The sequence below is a fragment of the Eublepharis macularius genome, chromosome 10, assembly GCF_028583425.1.
Source record: "Eublepharis macularius isolate TG4126 chromosome 10, MPM_Emac_v1.0, whole genome shotgun sequence".
In the NCBI taxonomy this organism is placed as follows: domain Eukaryota; kingdom Metazoa; phylum Chordata; class Lepidosauria; order Squamata; family Eublepharidae; genus Eublepharis; species Eublepharis macularius.
The window spans coordinates 27936474-27955818 of NC_072799.1; the positions used below are offsets into that span (position 1 = coordinate 27936474).

The 19345-nt window shown below is 45.6% G+C and overlaps 1 protein-coding gene across 1 annotated transcript in view; it reads left to right on the forward strand.

Annotated features, from left to right (window-relative positions):
- Positions 1 to 19345, forward strand: part of BANK1 (B cell scaffold protein with ankyrin repeats 1) — a 288974-nt gene that overhangs the window by 81056 nt on the left and 188573 nt on the right. Inside the window, exon 3 of the mRNA XM_054990418.1 lies at positions 2799 to 2807. Coding sequence (XP_054846393.1) covers positions 2799 to 2807 — 9 coding nt within the window. The remainder of the gene's footprint in view (positions 1 to 2798; positions 2808 to 19345) is intronic.

Genomic DNA, 19345 nt, shown 5'->3' on the forward strand with positions numbered 1-19345 from the left:
TACCACTTCTTACTGTGGAACAGCCGCTTAATCAATAGCTCTCTTTCTCACACCTCTCTTTAGTGCTAGTGAAGGATCAGGTAGTGAGTGCTTGAGGGAGGCCAGGATGAGGCGTTATTACAGCCTCTAATATGAGTCTGAGCTGTACAAGGAAGATTGAACATAACCTTTCCAGCACAGGAAATGACACGTGGCTTTGAGAACCTTTTAAATGAGAATATAGAACACTTGAAAGGTAGGGACAGCCGCATCCAACAATTAGAGCCTTTTAAGGAAACTTTAGGTGTGATATAATAGCTCAAACAGGAGCCAGTATCTGTGTTATGGTTTCTTTTCTTTGAAAATTTTTTTATTGGGTTAGGATCAATTATTTTCACATTACAATCAATTCTCCCATTTCCCAATTTCTAACCCCCTCCCTTTCCCCCCCTTTTTGTTGACTTCCAACAGTTTTCCAACCCTTTGTCCCTTTTCCCTTACTCCTTTTATATTCCTCTATCTAACAAATATATATTCTCCCTTTATTCTAAGCAATAATTCTTTAACTATTTTTGATACTCTGTACCCTAACTTTGAGTCCCTTTTTCCATGTTGGATAAACAATTTATCCCATTTTTCATAATTTCAAATATTTCTATAGATCATAAACCATATAAACCATACATTCATATAAGTCAACCAATTTAACTTATGCTCTATGTGTTACTCATTCTACATATCTTCTTCTTTCTGCTTTAGTTATATTTGATTACATTACTGTTTTTGTTCCCCTTCAATTATAAATCTATATAACTATCATCATATAATATCAATCAATTTGACTCATATATATCTTCAGATAAACTTATTCAGTTTGGTACATTATACAAATTTTACCAAAAATAATGTTAATTAGTCAGTCCTTATGATTAATCCTTATGGTTAATTATTTTCTATCAATATTCTATATATTATTCTACATATAATAATCTCTGTGTTATGGTTTCTGAGGCAGCCCGAAGTAAGGGAGACATGGAGGTAGGAGAGAGACCTAATAGACCCTGGAATACCCCAGTTGTAAATAAATGTTCTACTCAGTTTTAATACGGTGGGTTTTTTTTTTAATTGAAAATTTTATCCCACTCATTCATCAAAGAGTTCAGAGCAGCATACGTGGTATCTCTCATTCTGTTTTACCCTCACAACAATCTGGTAAGCTAGTTAGACCAAGAGAAGGCAACTGGCCCAATATCACCCAGTAAGCTTCAATGGTATAATGACCCCAAGCCTCCCGAGCAGGGTGGACTGGGAGGAAAAAATGGCAGGCTTGCCATATATCCCTACCCCCACAAAAGAAGGAGGGAGGGGGAAGGAGTGGGCCATCTTGGCACCTCCTGTGACTCTGCAAGGCTGGGTGCATTTTTCTGCATGCCACGTCCTACTCATGCTGCTCACCTAGCCAGGGCACTTGTTCCCTAGGCTGTCTGTGGCTTTCCCAGATTGAGGCAGTGTCTTCTCTGGGCCATGCATAGCTCACCCGGGCTGAGACAATACCTCCCCTAGGCCACACACGGTTTGCCCACAACAGACCAGCAACTTCCACGGGCCATTCATGGCACCTCTTCCCTGGGACTGGCTCAGGTGGGGAGGGTAGGCCATGGGCCAGCTGGGAAATTTCCTGGTGGCTCCAATGGCCTGTCCACTCTGTTCCCTAGTCTAGCACTCCAGCCACTGTACCACTTTAGTCTCTGGTTATATGTTGTATTTTCCTTCCTGCTAAGGATCTCATTCCCCTGATGGGGGCTAGGGATCCCTCACTCCCAGCCTCTGCCCCCTCCACCTCTCAACTGGATGGTGCGGAGAAAGGCACGGGCATGGGTTGAAAACTCTCGGAGTGAATCCTGCACACTCCAGATTGCTTCCACATTGCACTAGGGATGATGTCATTCCCAACATGATACAAAAGTGCAGGGTCATGCCAGGGGCTGATTGGTTAAAAATCGGCCCCTAGCATGACCTGTTGCTTCCATGTCGCACCAGTAATAATGTCATTCTCGTCACAATGCAGAAGTGATTCAGAGTGTGCATACACACCATGCATGCATATGAGGTGGGTTCTCCCAGCGTGACCCCCTCAGCCTCCCCCCATCCCCCAGTTTGAACCCTGGGGAATCTGGCAAACCTATTTCCTGCTAGGACCCCCCCCCCAATTCTGCCCTGAAACCACATGCCACTAATAGAAACACATACATTTGGTACATGGGTGGATTTTTTTTATTGCATCTCTGCACAGAAATTGGTGGGAAGCAACATATGCAAACTGAGAGCAGAGAAGTCAATGTAAGTTAGAATAGCCAGCAATCTCTTGGGCGTCATGTTTAAGAAATCAATAAAATATTGTGTCAGTGTAGATTTAATATTTTAGCTCTTCATCTGCTGCTCTCTGGCACACAAAGAAGCTCTCTCTGATGGTGCTGAGCCAGCAGAATGTTCCTGTATGTGCAGGGAACTCTTTGCTGTTTCCACCCAGAATTAGTTAATGGCATGATGTTAATCAAAAAATGAATCAGAAAAATCCAGTCCCCCGCCCCCATTATTGCAACATTCTTTCCCTAGTCATTTTGTGCCCGTGCAGGTTCAGATCTTCAAGAGCATTGCTTTTTCCAGGGCTATGTTCTGAAACAGGATCAAATAATCCTCACATTTTGTATAAGCAAAACAACATCCCTCCTCTCAAAAGACGTGCTTGCTGATAGATCCTTTGTAAATCTCGTTCACCATTTGATTTTGTAAAGGAAATGAAAAAAAGCAAGGTCAAGGGGTTCCTGGTGGAAAGAGCATTTTGGGAAAAAAGAACTGGTGACGATTATAGAATGTGTTTCCTGATGATAAATTACTAATGTTTACATTTAATGGAAAGGGATGCGAACATTTTTTGGTGTGGCCAAAAGTGTACATATTTTTTATTTTCTGTGGAACAGATATTGGTAGGGTTTTATTTTAAACAATGAAATGTTTAAACAATGAATTCTGACTTGTAACAAATTTATTTTTCAATATTGTAAAAGATGGCAAAACATTGCTGTTTCCTTTGACCCTAGTATTGAAAGTGCCATTCAAAAGGTGTGTTTAATCCTATTTCCCTTCTTCATCATTCCTCTTTCCCATAAGCTCTCATTAGTAGCGAATGCTTATTAGCGCACAATTTGTTGGCAAGTAAGAGACAAGTGCATACTTTCCTCCTCCAAATTAATTTGTCTGTTATTTTCTCATAAGAGCTATTTACCCTCCCCCCTGATATTCTGGCAACAATTCTGATGGAGAGCTTGTGCGGTATTGTGGTTAAGAAGAAGGCTTAGCCCATCCACTAGCGATCCACATCTATAATATGGCATTATTCATCCCAGGTCTATTTTAACGTAGGTATTGCAAGGATTACTGAAGTAGTGTAGAGGGAGGACTTTGAGCACTTAAGGAAAGTATAATTTAGATAACGAAAATCCTTTGAGCATCCTATTAATTTCAGTAAGAAATCATTCTTCCTCAGCTCTGTCATGCATTGAAATGCAGGCTCATTTTATTTGTTTGTTTGCTTGGTGTATTTTTTTCTGCTATTTAGACAAATACCAACTCCCAAATCAGTTCTTAGGAATCAGAAAACAATACCTATGTGACTATACAGTCAAAATTGGGGGCCTGGGGACCCTCTGATCTGGATAGCCCAGACAAGCCCAGTCTCGTCAGATCTTGGAAGATAAGCAGGGTCAGCCTTGTTTATTAATTGGGTGGTAGACATCCAATGAAGACCAGGGTTGCAGAGGCAGGCAATGTCAAACCACCTCTGTTGGTCTCTTGCCATGAAAACCCCACTAGGGGTCACCATAAGTCAACTATGACTTGGCGGCTCTCTCTACTACCACCGATATACACCAGGATCCCATTGGCTGCACATCAAGCATTCTGATAGAGATTTTTCCTCAGTATTGGAGACTGACAACAATACTTGTAAATGATAATGAGGTTTTATTACTTCTAAATAAACAAATGGAGGAATGGCTATGAAAACACAAACCAGGAACTACACCACAATGAATACGTAACAAAAACAGAGGAATGTTAACATTCATGTTCTGCATATGGGAGTACATGATAAAGGTTTCCATGATAAAGATGCTTAACTGTAAGGGGCACAAGTTAAATAACACCATTTGTTGGGTAGAAGACCATAAACTGTACCCTGGGAGATACAGGAAACAGACTCATTGCATTCTGCTTACTCCTGCTCAAAACTCTTTGGTTATAGCTTGTACCAAGTTACTTCCGTTCTGATTCTCTTGCCTTGGTCTGACCTGACTTTCTCCAAATCTGCCTGATTTATTTCCCTGTTTCTTTCAGGTGTCCACTCCTCAGCATTCTCCATGTCAATCTATAGTCCTGCCTTCTGGGTTAACCCTGATAAGTATTCTAGTCAACAAATGCAGTAGGCTTACGTGATACATTTTTTCTTTGAGTCTACCACATTAGAATCAGAAAGAAACATATTTGAATGCTGCCATATGACAACATTGTCCGGGGTCTGGGTCCCAGCCCCCAGACTTGGTAGGAGGGAACAGCAGGTCAACCGGTCTGACGGGCATACAGAGGGGGCAGCCAGCAGCCAGCAGGCCAACTGGTCAGCCAGCAGACAGCAGGTCAACTGGTCGGCCAGCTGACAGCAGGTCAACCGGTCTGACTGGCAGGCAGAGGGGGCAGCTGGGGGACAGCAGGCCAACCCCTCCCATGGGCAAATGGGGCCAGAACCTGTCAGTGCCAGGGACAAGGGGCAAAGGCCCAGGGCCTCAGGAGGCAGGGGGAGACAGAGAGAGGCCAGTGAGTCCCACTCCCCTAGGGAAGGAAAGGGGACTAAGCAAGGCGGAAGGGGGCAAGGGCAGAGGGATTGGGGGCCCAGCAGTCACCCACCCAAAGGCCTTACCTGAGGAGGAGAAGCAGCAGCAGCCCCAACAACCCAAAGCCATGCCCCAGCTAGAAAATAGTAGCCTGGCCCAGGAGTTGCCAAAAGCCAAGCCACTCCAGGTGGGGCTAGTGGAGGCACTCTGTATGAAGCCCTGGGCAACCAGCCAAGGAGCCGCAGCTGGTCCCACCTTCAACCATCAGCTCAGCCAGGGAGGCCAGGCTGCTAGCCAGGGAACTGCAGCTGGACAGGCCTTCAGCAATCAGCCAAGGCAGGGAGGCTGGGCAGCCAGGGAACAAGGCACAGCTGGTGCTGGTCAGTGGGGCCAGATCAGCTACCCCAGCTGCAACTGCTTGGTGCAGCCCAAGACCAGGCTGGAAGAGGGGTGGGACAGTAGAAGGAAGCCCTATAAAAGCTGGCTGGGAAGAGCCCTGGGGTGGTGGATGTGAGTAAGGAGTGATGATGTGGAGTGAGAGTGGTGCAATGCAAGAGTGGAGGTTTGGAGGAGAGTTCTGGAAGGAGGGGATGAAGAAGGACACTGGGGGCAAGCAGGCCAGGTTGAGCAGGCCAGCGAGTGGACTGAGAGGGAGTCTGGGTGAGGTATACCGCCCCTCCTTCCACAGAGCAGGGTCCTGCAGCATCCCTGGCCCCCCTATGATGTCAGGAGCAGACTACCCAGTGCCACGCCCAGCGGCAGTGGCGGCAAGCCCTGACAAACATTACCCTGCAAATTACAAGCATAAACTAGTTTATAGTACTCAGTTCTGAGGTGTTTCTTTTTGATTTTCAGGGAGAGGTTCTTTTGAGGGTGTGTGCGCGAGGGAGCATTTGAACGTGAACTTACCGTCTACATCTCATTGTCTACAGTTGACAGAAAGCAGTATAATATCTTAAACTGGCTCAGTCTTGACAATTACTCCAGTATAAAATAAACAGATTTATATCCAGATTTCTAATAGAAATGTTACCAGCACTGACGAACATAGGATTTATGAACAATTCCTAGTTTCTGGCACAGCTTCTGACCACACAGGGTGATACCAAAATTACCTATTTTCCCTAGCCAAGCCAACAAAATTATGGTGATAATTCTATCTTTTGCATATAAATGGCATTAAAATGGTATTAAAACCATAATGTATCATGAACAGCAGCAGTAAAAATGGATAAAAGAAAAGGCTCACAATGGTATCATTGGTATTTTAAAAGGGGCATTTTTGTACATCTCTTATTTCAGTTTTTTCAGTGTCTTGATAACCATGTAATTGCACTCAGCATGTTAAATTTGGATTTCATATTCCTGCTTTTCTCCCCAATGGGGAAAAATGAGAGGGGAAAAATTGTGTCAGATAACACTGCTGTGTAACCAGAAGTAATGTCACCATGTCACATGATGCTCCAGGATTCACTCAAAATTCTATGGTTTTACCATATAGTTTCAGATGAATCCTAGAGCATCCCATGACTCTGTACTGTTACTTCTGGTTATGTAGATATGTGATGTTGCAATTTCAACAAACATATGCCCTACCTCCCATAATCTCTTGAAGTTGCCACCCCTTCACAAAAGTATGTTTATGGCTGGCAACCCTATGCCAGTCTGATTTTTTTTCCTATTGGGACCCAAGTCTATGATCTTTGTTACTCAGTAGTTAGACGATACTACTGAAATTAATAGGGCATACTCATTTGCTATTTTACTAGCCCCAGACACATTTAGAATACCCTTGAACTAGCAGGCTCCAGAATTACAAGCACAGATGCTCATACTTGGAACTGTCAGACCCTTGCAAAGAGTTACACAGATGAACAACACCACCACCAAAAAGAACAAGATGATTAAATACAAATGAATGTTCTGAAACATTTTTGCAGTATGGCATGTTTGAACCCAATTATATGATACTTGGTAATGCTACGATGGTTTAACCTTGTTTTTCCTATTATGCTTCTGATTGTATATGCTCTTGTAAATAAGAGCAAATCTTGTAAAAATACAGGAATTGTTTATGGTTCTCAGGTCATTATGACATTGAGACAGACTCCGTCCACTCCTAACTCCTTCACAAAAGTGTGTTTATGAGCAAAAGATAAAGCTACACGTTGGATTGTCAGGCAGATCCTGCAACTGGCAGGAGGGTGCGGATGGGGACATGGGAGCTTGTAATATGGCCCAGAAACTCTACAATAAAATCATTGCCCAGAAACTCTACAATAAAATCATAGCATTTCCAGAGATTCCTAGAACTACTTTACATCACATCCAGGTTTGCACCATAAATGATGTAGCAACACTGATGATTTCATTGTTTTTTTTAGGCTCTGGTTTCTCTTCAGATCGCATATTAGAAGCCAGCAACACCATCAAGAGCAAAAACTATTGTAGTTTATTAAGTTGTGGGGGATTTGGTTGTTGTTGTTGGATGTTTTAATTGGGTAGTGTCAGCTTTCTTGAGCCTAAAGTTGCCAACCTCCAGGTGGGGCCTGGGGTGCTCCTGGAATTACAAGTAATCTCCAGACTACACAGATCCATTCCCCTGGAAGAAACGACACCTTCAGATGGTGGTCTCTGCATTATAACCCACTGAGGTCCCTCCCCTCTTCAAACCCTGCCCTCTCCAGGCTCTAACCCCAGATCTCCAGGAATTTCCCTTCCTGGAGTTGGCAATTCTACTTGAGCCATGGGGAACATTGAAATATACATGTTCTCCCTCTGAGGCGGAGAACATCTTGGGTGATTCCCACCGTCCAATCAGGGAGGCAGGAAGTTAATTTTTCTTCCTCTTCCTTGATGAGTGGGACCACCCCTTGACTCTTCAGTTCTTTTCCTGCCTCAGGGGAGAGCAGTTCTTAGTAGGCTAGCTCTGCTACCTTCTTTCCTTTTTTCACACCTTCTACTCACTTTTCTTCCTTATCCCATTCTCTTCCTTACCCACGCTTCTCTCTACCTTCCTTAACCCCTTCCCTCTCTGTGGAGCGGCTGGAAGGAGATCATCCCATCGGGGACAGATGGCCTCGAGGGAGTTATCGGACTCCGAGGACAGCTTTATGGAGAGGGCTGAGGGATGTTCCCCTGGAGCCGTCCTTCTGGTGGCGGGAACAGGCCCTGCCGGCACCAGCTTGCCTACTCGGCTTGCGTGGCTACCCGGCCATGGAGCAACATCAGAGGAAGCGCAGCCCTCTAAGAAGCGGCCCTGACTTTCGCAGAGGGAGCCGAAAAGACCTGCACACGGCCAAATGGAGCACGAGGATGGCGCGGCAGAGCAGAGCCCTTTTTCGGCGGGAAAAGCCGCGGCTGGTGATTTCCCGCCAATTTCGAAAGACGTGCTTGCCAACCTCCCAGCGGGAGAAATGGCGCCAAATCGACCCATTTCCAGAGAGGGCTACTGCAGAGAAGCTCCAGATCAGCATGTATATGAGTCTACTGCCACCTTATCACCAGTTATAAGGTCAGTAATTAGACAAACATTGAGAGACGAGCTCAGGGCACTCTGTCAAGCAGAGGGACCCGGATCTTCACTGACCGCCTCTACCAATCGACCCAAGAAGTCTCAGAAGGGTCTGGGCCAGAGCGGTTCATGGCCTACTAAGGCGGCCAGAAAACAATCCCAGGGATGGGTCCCGGACAAAAACCCTGGTTGGGCAGATGAAGCCTCCTCCCCCAGTGAGGGTTCTGAAGAGGGGGAGTTTTTATCTGAGGATGAGCATGATATGGAGATCAGTGCCCCTGAACAATCCAATAGGCTCTTCCAGGCTGATGATTACCAATATCTGTTAGCCAAGACTTTAGCAGCCTTGGATTTGAGAGAACTCAGTCCGGGGGGGGGGAGGGAGGAGGAAGATCAAAAACTCCAAAGGCCCAAAGGGAACAGGGAATTCTTCCCCAGGTCGGATGAGAAACCCAAAGTGTTCCCATTCCCAGATTATTTTGAGCGTCAATTAAAAGCTGAATGGGCTATGCTGGGGGCTTGCAAACAGGTGCCAAATGCAATTAAAAAGTTATATGCCTTGCCTAACTTTGCTGCAGAGTTATTACAGGTTCCCATTGTGGACGCTCCAGTGGCTGCCCTACAGACCCAAGGCCTGCTCGCAGAGGATGGCCAGGGTAACATCAAAGACCCAATAGACAGAAAGGGAGATGTGTTCCTGAGAAGAGCTCACGAAGCCCTAGCCTTCTCCATCAGAGCCTCCTCTATAGCATCTATCATCTCCAGGGCATCTGTGGTGTGGATCAGGAGACTTCTTCAACTGCTCCCAGACAACAACAGAAGGCTGCTCGAGGGAGCGAATAGGATCTTAAAAGCCTGCACATTCGCGTCAGATGCCACTCTAGACGCCCTATCGTTTTCTTCTAGAGCAATGGCCGCCACCATGGCTACCAGACGTCTACTTTGGCTCAGAGCCTGGCCAGCAGATCTACAGGCCAAAGTCATCCTTATGGCATATCCCTTCCAGGGAAAGAAGCTTTTCGGAGACCAATTAGACAAAATTCTGGTAGAAACTAGGGACAAAAAGAAGGCCCTTCCGAAGTCCCTAAAGAGACCTGAAAGGCGGTCTGAAGGCTTTCAAACCTTCAGATCCCACCATACCCTGCCCAGGCACCATCAAGACCAAAGACGTGGATGGAATCCCCCAAAATCTCAACCACGCAGAGGGAACTTCCAGAACAGGTTTAACAGGCAGCAGGGCCATCGCGGCAACAGGCAAGACCCTGAGGACAAGGGGCAGAAGTCCTGACTTGCAACCAGCTCCGGTGGGGGGCAGACTACTTCTGTTTCAACAAGCCTGGATAGAGTCCAAAGCAGATGCCTGGGCCATGGAAGTAGTCTCTCATGGTTACTCTATAGAATTCGTGTCCTTGCCACCGGAGCGTTTTCTGATTTCCCCCTTAAAGAAAAACCTCCTCAGAAGATCCATCACAATGCAGGCCATTCAACATCTGTTGTCCATCAAAGTGGTCGAACCAGTCCCCCTCTGCGAAGAGAGACACGGAGTGTACTCCATTTTCTTCACAGTCCCCAAAAGGAATGGGGACTGGAGGTCAGTCCTGGATCTGAAATATGTGAACAAGTTCATCAAAATTCGGCACTTCCGGATGGAAACTCTCTGATCCATCGCAGAGGCTCTACAGCCGGGGGAGTTTCTGACCTCAATAGATTTAACAGAGGCTTATCTACATGTGCCAGTGTCCCCAGTGCATCGGAGATTCCTCAGGTTCTGCGTGAAGAACCTTCACTTTCAGTTCAGGGCAATGCCCTTCGGCCTGGCAACCGCACCCAGGGTTTTTACCAAGCTGCTGATCGTCCCAGTCCTCAAGTTGAGGGAAATGGGCATCCACCTACACCCTTACTTGGACGACCTGCTGATAAGGTCGGGATCCAGAGAGGAATCCATCCGAGTGACGACGTTCACCATTCAGTTCCTGGAGAAACATGGCTTCATAATAAACCTAGCCAAATGTTCACTCCAACCCTCTCAACGCCTGGAACATCTGGGGCTAATTATCGACACCAAGGAGGGCCGATTCTTCCTTCCTCCCAAGAAGCACGACAAGACCAGGATACTGACAGGAGCAATAATCAAGCAAGCTTCCTCCATGCTCATGGATTTGTCGAAGTTCATGGGCCTACTGGTATCCAACGCAGAGGCAATCTACTGGGGTCGATTCCACTCCAGACCACTCCAAGCCTTGCTACGCCCCTTCCAACTGTAGATAGCACAGCGGTCGAACATCAAGGTGCAGGTGCCCAGAGCGGTCAAGGACAGCTTGCTGTGGTGGACAGTGGATGCCAATCTACAGCAGGGCAAGAGTTTCCTCTCCCACCAGCTTATACAGATATTCACCGATGCCAGCCTCAAGGGCTGGGGAGCAACGTTGGAGGGCATTCCAGCCCAGGGCAAGTGGTCCGAGAAGGAGGCGACTCTTCCCATCAATGTCCTGGAACTGAGAGCCATCCTGCTGGCGTTGACACACTTCAGGGAGAGGATCCTCCACAGCCATGTCCTGATACGTACGGACAACATAGCCACAAAAGCATATATAAACAAACAAGGGGGATCCAAGTAATCTCGACTCCGGAGAGAAGCCCACAAGATCATCAGCTGGGCAGAGTGCAATCTCAGATCGATCCAGGCGGAACACATAAGAGGAGTCCTCAACGTACATGCGGACTGGCTGAGCAGGGAGTCCCTGCATCCGGGGGAATGGTCCCTGAAGAAGGAAACGTTCACTCTCATAACAACACACTTCGGAATTCCACTAGTGGATCTCTTTGCCTCTCACCTAAACAATCAAGTCCCCAGATTTTTCTCCAGGTTCTTCCATCCGAGGGCAGAGGACACGGACGCTCTCAATTCACACTGGCTGAAGGGTTTGTTATACGCCTTTCCTCCGCTTCCGACCATACCCAAACTTCTGCGGAAGATCAGAGAACAAGGAGCCAAAATAATTTTGGTCACCCCTTGGTGGCCACGGAGACTGTGGTTTTCATCTCTTCTGCTTCTGTCAGTAGCAACTCCACTCAAACTCCTGGTGCAGCCAGACATGCTACAGCAAGGTCCGATCTGGCACCCGCGTCCGGAATGGTGGTCTCTGACAGGGTGGAAATTGAACGAGGCTATCTCCAAAGAGAAGGCTATACTCCAGAAGTCATCGACACCTTACTAGCGTCCAGGAAGAAATCCACTGTCAGAATCTATAACGTCTCCTGGAAGGCATTCAACAGATGGTGCAGGAGGAAAAAGGTGTCCGCACTCAATCCACCAATGCAAGTGATCCTGTCTTTTCTACAGGAAGGGCTAGACAGAGGTCTTCGACTGGCGACCCTAAGGTGACAGATAGCAGCCTTAAGCACAGTCATCACCACTGAGGAAGGGGCCCCTTTAATGGAACATCCCCATATCAAACGATTCCTTCGAGGTGCAACCTTAATGAGTCCACCAGTGGTCCACAGGTTCCCGACATGGTGCTTGAACGTAGTACTATCAGCTCTTACAAAACCGCCATTTGAACCTCTCAAGGACGTTTCTCTCAGGTGGCTCAAGCTCAAGACCATTTTTCTCGTAGCCATAACATGTGCGAGGTGCATCTCAGAACTGGGCGCACTATCAATCAGACCGGAATTGTGCGTTTTTCATAAGGACAAGGTGGTCCTGAGGACGGACCCGGCCTTCATGCCCAAGGCTATGTCTAGATTCCATCGTTCGCAGGAAATTAATCTCCCATTGTTCTGTCCGTCCCCTCATCATCACAGGGAACGTGAATGGCACAACCTTGATGTCTGTAGGGCTATCAAGGCCTACATTATTAGAACAGAACCGCTTCGTCAGACGGACTCTCTTTTTGTGAATATTGCTCGTCCCAAGCTTGGACAAAGAATGTCTTCCTCGGCTATTGCATACAGCATTAAAACATGCATCGCAGAAGCCTACAGAGCTCTTAAGTTGGAAGTACCATCAGGAATTACGGCACACTCGGCCAAGAGTGCAGCGACCAACGCAGCTTTAAGAAGGAACGCATCAATAGATGACATCTGTAAAGCGGCCACCTGGTCATCCGTGTCCACGTTCATTAAACACTATCACATCCATACATACGCGTCAGCTGATGCGGCGTTTGGAAGAAGAGTGCTTCAGCATGTACTAATGGACGAAGATCTCCCACCCGAACATTAAAGGACTGCTTTGGGAGTTCCGAAGATGTCCTCCGCCTCAGAGGGAGAACGGCCCTTGGATACTCACCGTGAAGGGTCCTTCTCCTCTGAGGAAAGGAGGACATCTTGCCCTCCCAAGATCTTCGTCATCTGCAGAAGCCAAGCCAGAGCCACACTCTTCTTCCTTCCTGTTTCTATTTTTCCCTTCGTGCAATGGCACCTGAGTACCATTAATTTCATAATGTCTGTTTTACACTTTGTTTCTCTGCTGTTAGTTCATGGTTGCAGAGCATGTATAGTGTTGTGTCATTATAACGTTCTTTTTCATAGTTGTAGTTAGGAACTATAGAAGGACGGATACTGCTGAGGGGAGTCACCCGAACTGAAGAGTCAAGGGGTGGTCCCACTCATCAAGGAAGAGGAAGAAAAATTAACTTTCTGCCTCCCTGATTGGACAGTGGGAATCACCCAAGATGTCCTCCTTTCCTCAGAGGAGAAGGACCCTTCACGGTGAGTATCCAAGGGCCGTTTTAATAAAAGGTTTAAAATATGCCCCCCCCCCCCAGTCACAAATAAGCTGACACATAGAAGGCCCAGATAAATTTTAAAAAGTTTCAGTCTGGTGCCTGAAACTAAAAATGCTAGGTGCTAAGTGTGCCAACAGCATGAAGGACATTCCAGTGCTAGGTTGCCACCACAACAAAGGCCCTATCTTGGTTAGGAAACCTCCTTGTTTCTGATAGCAGGTCACCTGGAACAGGGTCTCTGAATATGTATTGTTTGGTGGAATGCCATCTCTTTGCAGTGCCTGTCCACAAACAGGGTACTCTGAATGAGGCTGCCAAATTCCTGGTGGGGGCTGGAGATCTCCCAGAATTACAAGTGATCTCCAGGCCACAGAGGTCAGCTCTGCTGGAGGAAATGGGTGCTTTGGAGGGTGGACTCTTTGGCATTATGCCTTGCTGAGGCCCCTCCCCTCCCCAAACCCTGCCCTTTCCAGGCTCCACCCCAAAATTTCCAGCAATTTCCCAACCTGGAGCTGGCAGCCATAGCACATGATGCTGCCTTATGATGAATTAACCCATTGGTACATCAAGGTTAATATTGTCTACCTAGACTGGCAGTGGTTCTCCAAGGGTCTCTGGTTGAGGTCTTTCACATCACCTACTACACAATCTTTTTAACTGGACATGCCTGGGGTTGAACTAGAGACCTACTACATGCCAAACTGAAGCTCTTCCACTGAGCCAGTGGCCTATCCCCAAAGTTCTCCAAAATAGTTAAGATGTACATCACAGAGGGTGAGAATGTTAACAAAAACATGTTGCTCCTCTTTCAGTTTTGACTTAGTTTTTAATCCTGTCAAAATCTACCATATATTTTCTGCCTGCTTATCTGGAGGTCAATGCCACTGGTAAGAGATCAGCAATCCCCAGTTTTCGAAATGCCTGCTTTTTGTGTAAAGTTCCAGAATGTGTTACTGTTTGACATTCAAAAGAGAGCCTGCCACCAGATGCATTGCTGCTCCTGCTGCTACCCACTTCTCCATGGAGACATTGGCGGGTGCAACTGCTGTGTGGGTGTATGGCATATTTGGTGTGCATATATGGCGGCGTCACAATATCTCATACCCCGGCACACAGTATCAGAGCACTCTTTAGCAGTGGGAAGGAGGTGATCCTTCTTGGATGTTCAGTTCTGGGTACCACCTGACCTTGAGCTGTAGGCTTTCCAGAGGGGGCCTCAGGAACCCTCCTTGCATAAATCACTTCAGTTAAGTGCTCTAATGCTGCATGGACAGTAGCATGGAATGCCTAGTGGATTACTCATACACATCCTGTATTGTATTCTGCTATAAAATGCTCTCTCTAAGTAAATCTGTGCTTTCTGTCTGAGGTCATAATAAGGTATTGATTTCAGAGTCGAAAACTAAATGTGATGAGCCTTGCAGGGCGCAAGTTTGGCCCGTTCAAATAAAAGCATTCAAAATCAAAACATACAGCACAACAGCAAAACTATCTTTCATGTATTTTATTGACTTCAGAGGATTTGTGGCATAACGGTGGCCATTGGCTGAGCTGCAACTCATGGAATGTTCATGAATACTTTAAGTAGATGGGAAAATACAAACAGCGCATTTTGGTGGGGGAAAAATGAAAGGTTCCACATACATTCCTCAAGCACATGAACATGTATGTCAGACTATGGAATCCTAGTTATCTAGAGTTTGTCTCCCCCCTTCTGCAAGAAGCACAACGTTTCTTGATTCCAAAAGGTTTATTGAAAGACAATGCCCAAGATACAGTTATCCATATTCCAAGGACTGGTCTTGGCTGAACAAAGGCTTTGTTGAGAATGACACACAAAGTGAAAGTAACAACACTTCAGACACCCATTCCCAGCCTCCCCCCTTAGTCCTGTCTAGAAGGCCTGGGAAGGTGAGGACATCAAGGTCGGCCGGAACGTACTGATAAGAATTCTTCTCTTCCATGGATATATGCGGCTTGGTCAACACCTGGGCCTGGAGGGAGAGAACTAAACAACTACAGATTGTAACATAAGAACATGGCGTAGCTTTGGCATGAGAACTGACTAGCAAACTGACACTCTGACAATGTACTTTCAGTTCTTGCACATGCACACACACTCACTTTGATCACAAAGAGCACTTAAAAAGTATTATAATCATCTGCTACCTTCAGAGGGTTAGGAAACACCGTCTGCTGCTCCACATAGACGCCTAGAACTCTATGCACTCCCCTTGACCAGTGGAGGGGGGACTTGGAGGGGAACAAGAGGCTGAGGAGTCACTCAAACCACTGTGTCCAGAAAGCAGGTGACTGATGCATGCCTGCAGGAAAACTTTTGTTCACTATGGGGGCTCTCCTTAAATTAGCTTTTAAAACACTTCTGTGTCAAAGAGAGTGCCTACTAAGCTCTGTGCTGTCCGGTGGTGTGCTTTGATGCCAACATAGTGGACAGCCTTCGTATACATGAAAGAACAAGCAAAATCACTTGCCTGCTTGCCAGATCTCAATGGGAGGGAGAGTTGTTGAATGAAGTCTTGCAGAGATGTTTAAATGGCAGGGGTGGTTTGGCTCCTTGTTCAGTCACATCCATGTGGCAAAAGCAATCATCTTTAAGACTCAATCCTCCTTTTATGTTGTGAGCACATGGAAGTACCAGCAGTTCTTAACAAGAACTTGCTTTTGACTGGGGGGGGGGGGGGCGGCGCAATCTCAGCAGCCTTTAGTTGCTATTCCTACTGGCTGCTGCCTCTTAGCCTACTACCCCACCTCTTAGATCTGCTCTGTGTTGCTGGTCTCCACAACATCCATTTATTTTCCCCTGCCCCCACTTGGGCACTATGGACCCTGCTGAGCTACTTTATGTTCATCCTAAATGTTTTCTGCCCCAAGGGGGTCACCATCCATGTCTTGCTCACCTGTAAATAAATTTTATTCCATCATTATTATATGATATTATTCCATCATTCTGCAATAGTGTGACAACCCCTCCCTACACATTGCTACCCACCATAAATCTCCCTGCACCGGTTTGGGGCTTCACAGGCAGTCATAATATGCCACCTAACTAGTCCCTAGTTATCAGGTCGAGAGCCCTGACCCATATCTACACAGGGCCCCCTCTCTCTTCTTCCCAGGGACTTCACCGGACAGGCAGCCTGTTCCCTCAGTTCACTACTCTTCCCTCAGCTGAATGCCCAGAGCTATTGGAGTTAGAGAACTCAATATTTCTCTCCCTTATATGCTGCCACCATTTAGATTTGATATATTGGCCATGGCTAGAGATTTTCTATTTCGGCTATGGCCAGAAAGGTTTGTGTGCCTAAGGTTTCCGTTTTATTTTTCCTGAAACTCTAGACAACCAGTCACCAGGGTTTAAATAGAAAAAAAGGAGTTAAACTTTATTTACAACTTCCACAATATTTAGATACTTCAAACACCGAGATACAGTGTTTCTAATATTTGAGGTTTTGGTCCCAGTCCATTCTAGCAGTCTATAAGCACAAACATTCTCAGAAGTCAGTTGTCTTCAGGCTGCTCCCTTCACAAGCTCAGATAATCCTCCTCCTCTCAGACTGCCTCATTCCTCCTAACTGCTGTAACTGATCCCACCTGGCACCAGCCCCAGCATTCCACCAGTTCTCATTGGCTGTTCCATGGAAGAGGTGGAGTGGGAACTGGTCCTGTCCATTACAATATGCATCTCAGGACATGGTTGGAAGACATAAGGCACAGCCTCCTTGCTGAATTTAAGCAGGTCTGAATCTGATTATTTGCTTATTTGGAGATTTATACACCACTTGATCTCCCCAATGGGGACCTAAAGTAGCTAACAACATCAAGTAGGCTGAGAGAGAGAGTGATTGTCTGGCCCAAGATCATATGTTTTCTTGTCTTGCTTGTCATCAGTCACTCTCACCTTCTGTGCAGTACAGTATTACAACATCTTATACGTATCAAACCTAAGATGTGATCCTGGGCGTGCTAGTTATCATAAGACCTGTCAGCACGCACAGTTATAGTGACGGTTCAACTTTTCCCCCTAATACATGTTTCTAGTGCACATGTAAAAAAATTGCATATGCTTCCTAACACATTCAGGGTAGATACATTCTTAATGCATACCTCACTGAATAATAGCATATGAAGTGATCCTTAAATATATGGGTGCACATTTGAAATCTGTAATCAATACAATGATTAATCCCCAGTGTCCTATACATTCTGGGCTCAGCTAGGTAGCCAGTTTATGTTTTGCAATATCCATTGGTAGGATCATATTCTCTCCTCCTCAGCTGCTTTGCTTGCATAGAAAACCTGGAGAGGAGAGAGTTCTGATCTTTCCTTTGTGTGGGGCTTCTGCAGAGCAGTAAGCAGAACTGGCATGAAGGACTTGTGTTACCATCTGACTGCTCTAAACCCAACGTGAGATTACAATCCTGGGAGAGTGGAATAGGCATTTGTGACGTTGGGAATCTAGGGCAGGGATGATTCCACAATGGGTACAGTGACTTTGTGACAAGGTTTGTGAACTATTTTCATTGCCCAAACCGATGAAACAATTATGTCAGGGACCGCTGAAAGTCCAAAAGAACGTTTTTTCCAGTCAATAACTGCATAGCTGAGGCAACCAGCAAGTTAGCAGTTAATGTTTCTTCTCTTTAATGTTTCTTCTCTTTGCTTTTCATAACCCCGCAGAATCCAAAAAGCCTCTGTTCGTCATATAATCAGACTTGCGTAACAGCCCGGCAGTTTAAGTTTTGATGTGTCTAACCATTTGCGGTGCCCTGTGCCCTCTGATACGAGGATGTGATGTTTTTCTCTTGTTTCCAACACTAATTGGATGGAAACTGCTTACACCTGGTAAAGTGAAATGACCGAGTTAATAAAGTGAATTATTTTGTGCATAAAACTGGGCTCATCACTATTGAATTTTATTGTCAGTATAACCTGGCTACGCAAAAAATGAAATAGTTGGTTTTATATATGCAGAATGCAAAAGTTCCGATCAACTTATTTATGCTGTTCTTTTATGCATGGGTAATTCCTTCTTCCTAAAAGAAATTTGGCTGCTTTATGTTTGGCAGAAGCCCTAAAGTGCATTCATGGACATTCTCCAGGTTTGAGTGTATGTTACATTTAAAAATGAAAAGTACAGTACAAAGGACAACGCCCATTAATCTGTGGTTAGTTGCATTCTTTTTATCTCACATAAATAAGATCAATGTGTTTCATCAAGTATTCTCATTTCTTAGGTGCTTAAGAATGCAAACACTGTCTATCACAAAACTAAAATCAATACACCATGCCCAGTCTTACATTCTAGAAGACACACAAAAAAGGCAAAGGGAACTGAAAAAACCTGAGAACCGTAGCATTTCAAATACTCAGAACTAAGTACTCAGGTTTATTTAAGATTAAGGATGCAATCCTTTGCAGACTTGAGAGGGCCTGGAAAACTACTTCAAAGCTCGTTTATAAATCCTGGTTAATGCAACCATGGTTACTGTTGCTGCAGGTGTAATACTAAACCAAGGTAAACTCCAAAGGACAAAGGAACACAGCTCATTGGTAGAGTATCTGTTTGGCATGCCGAAGGTCCCAGATTCAGTCCCTGGCATCTTCATTTTAAAAGGATTAGGTCGTAGTCGTAGATACCATGAAAGACTACCTGAGACACTAGAGAGTTGCTACCTGTTAGAATATATGGCATTAGCCTGATAGACTAATGGCCTGACTCAGTATAAGGCAGCTTCACTTCCTCATCAGGGGGAGAAGGAGAAGTGGCAACTGAGGGATGAGAGAGAGACAGGATGAGTATTTCTGACTGCAAACTGTGATTTGCAGAATGCAGTTGTTACATCTGTGTGTTGCCATCCTCTGTTCTTCTTGCAAATGCACAATGAATAATTACTAAGGATGCTGCAGACATCACAGAAATGTAATCAACAATTCAGGCTCACCTTGTTCAAAATGCCTTCTCTGTGCTGAACTAAATGCCTCGTATGTTCACCTCAATGATTTGCTCACAATTATAAATTAACAGGAATTCAGATATTTTTTGCATCTGTGAACTGGAAGCAATCTGGACACATGCTCACAAGGTATTGGTTTGTTTGGATTAGCTATGCACAGACACACAACAATGTTAGAGTATATGGATGGCTTTTGCACCTGTGCACTTGGTGTTGTTCATTTTATTGGTGCTTGCTCAGAACTTACTGGACAACTTATTT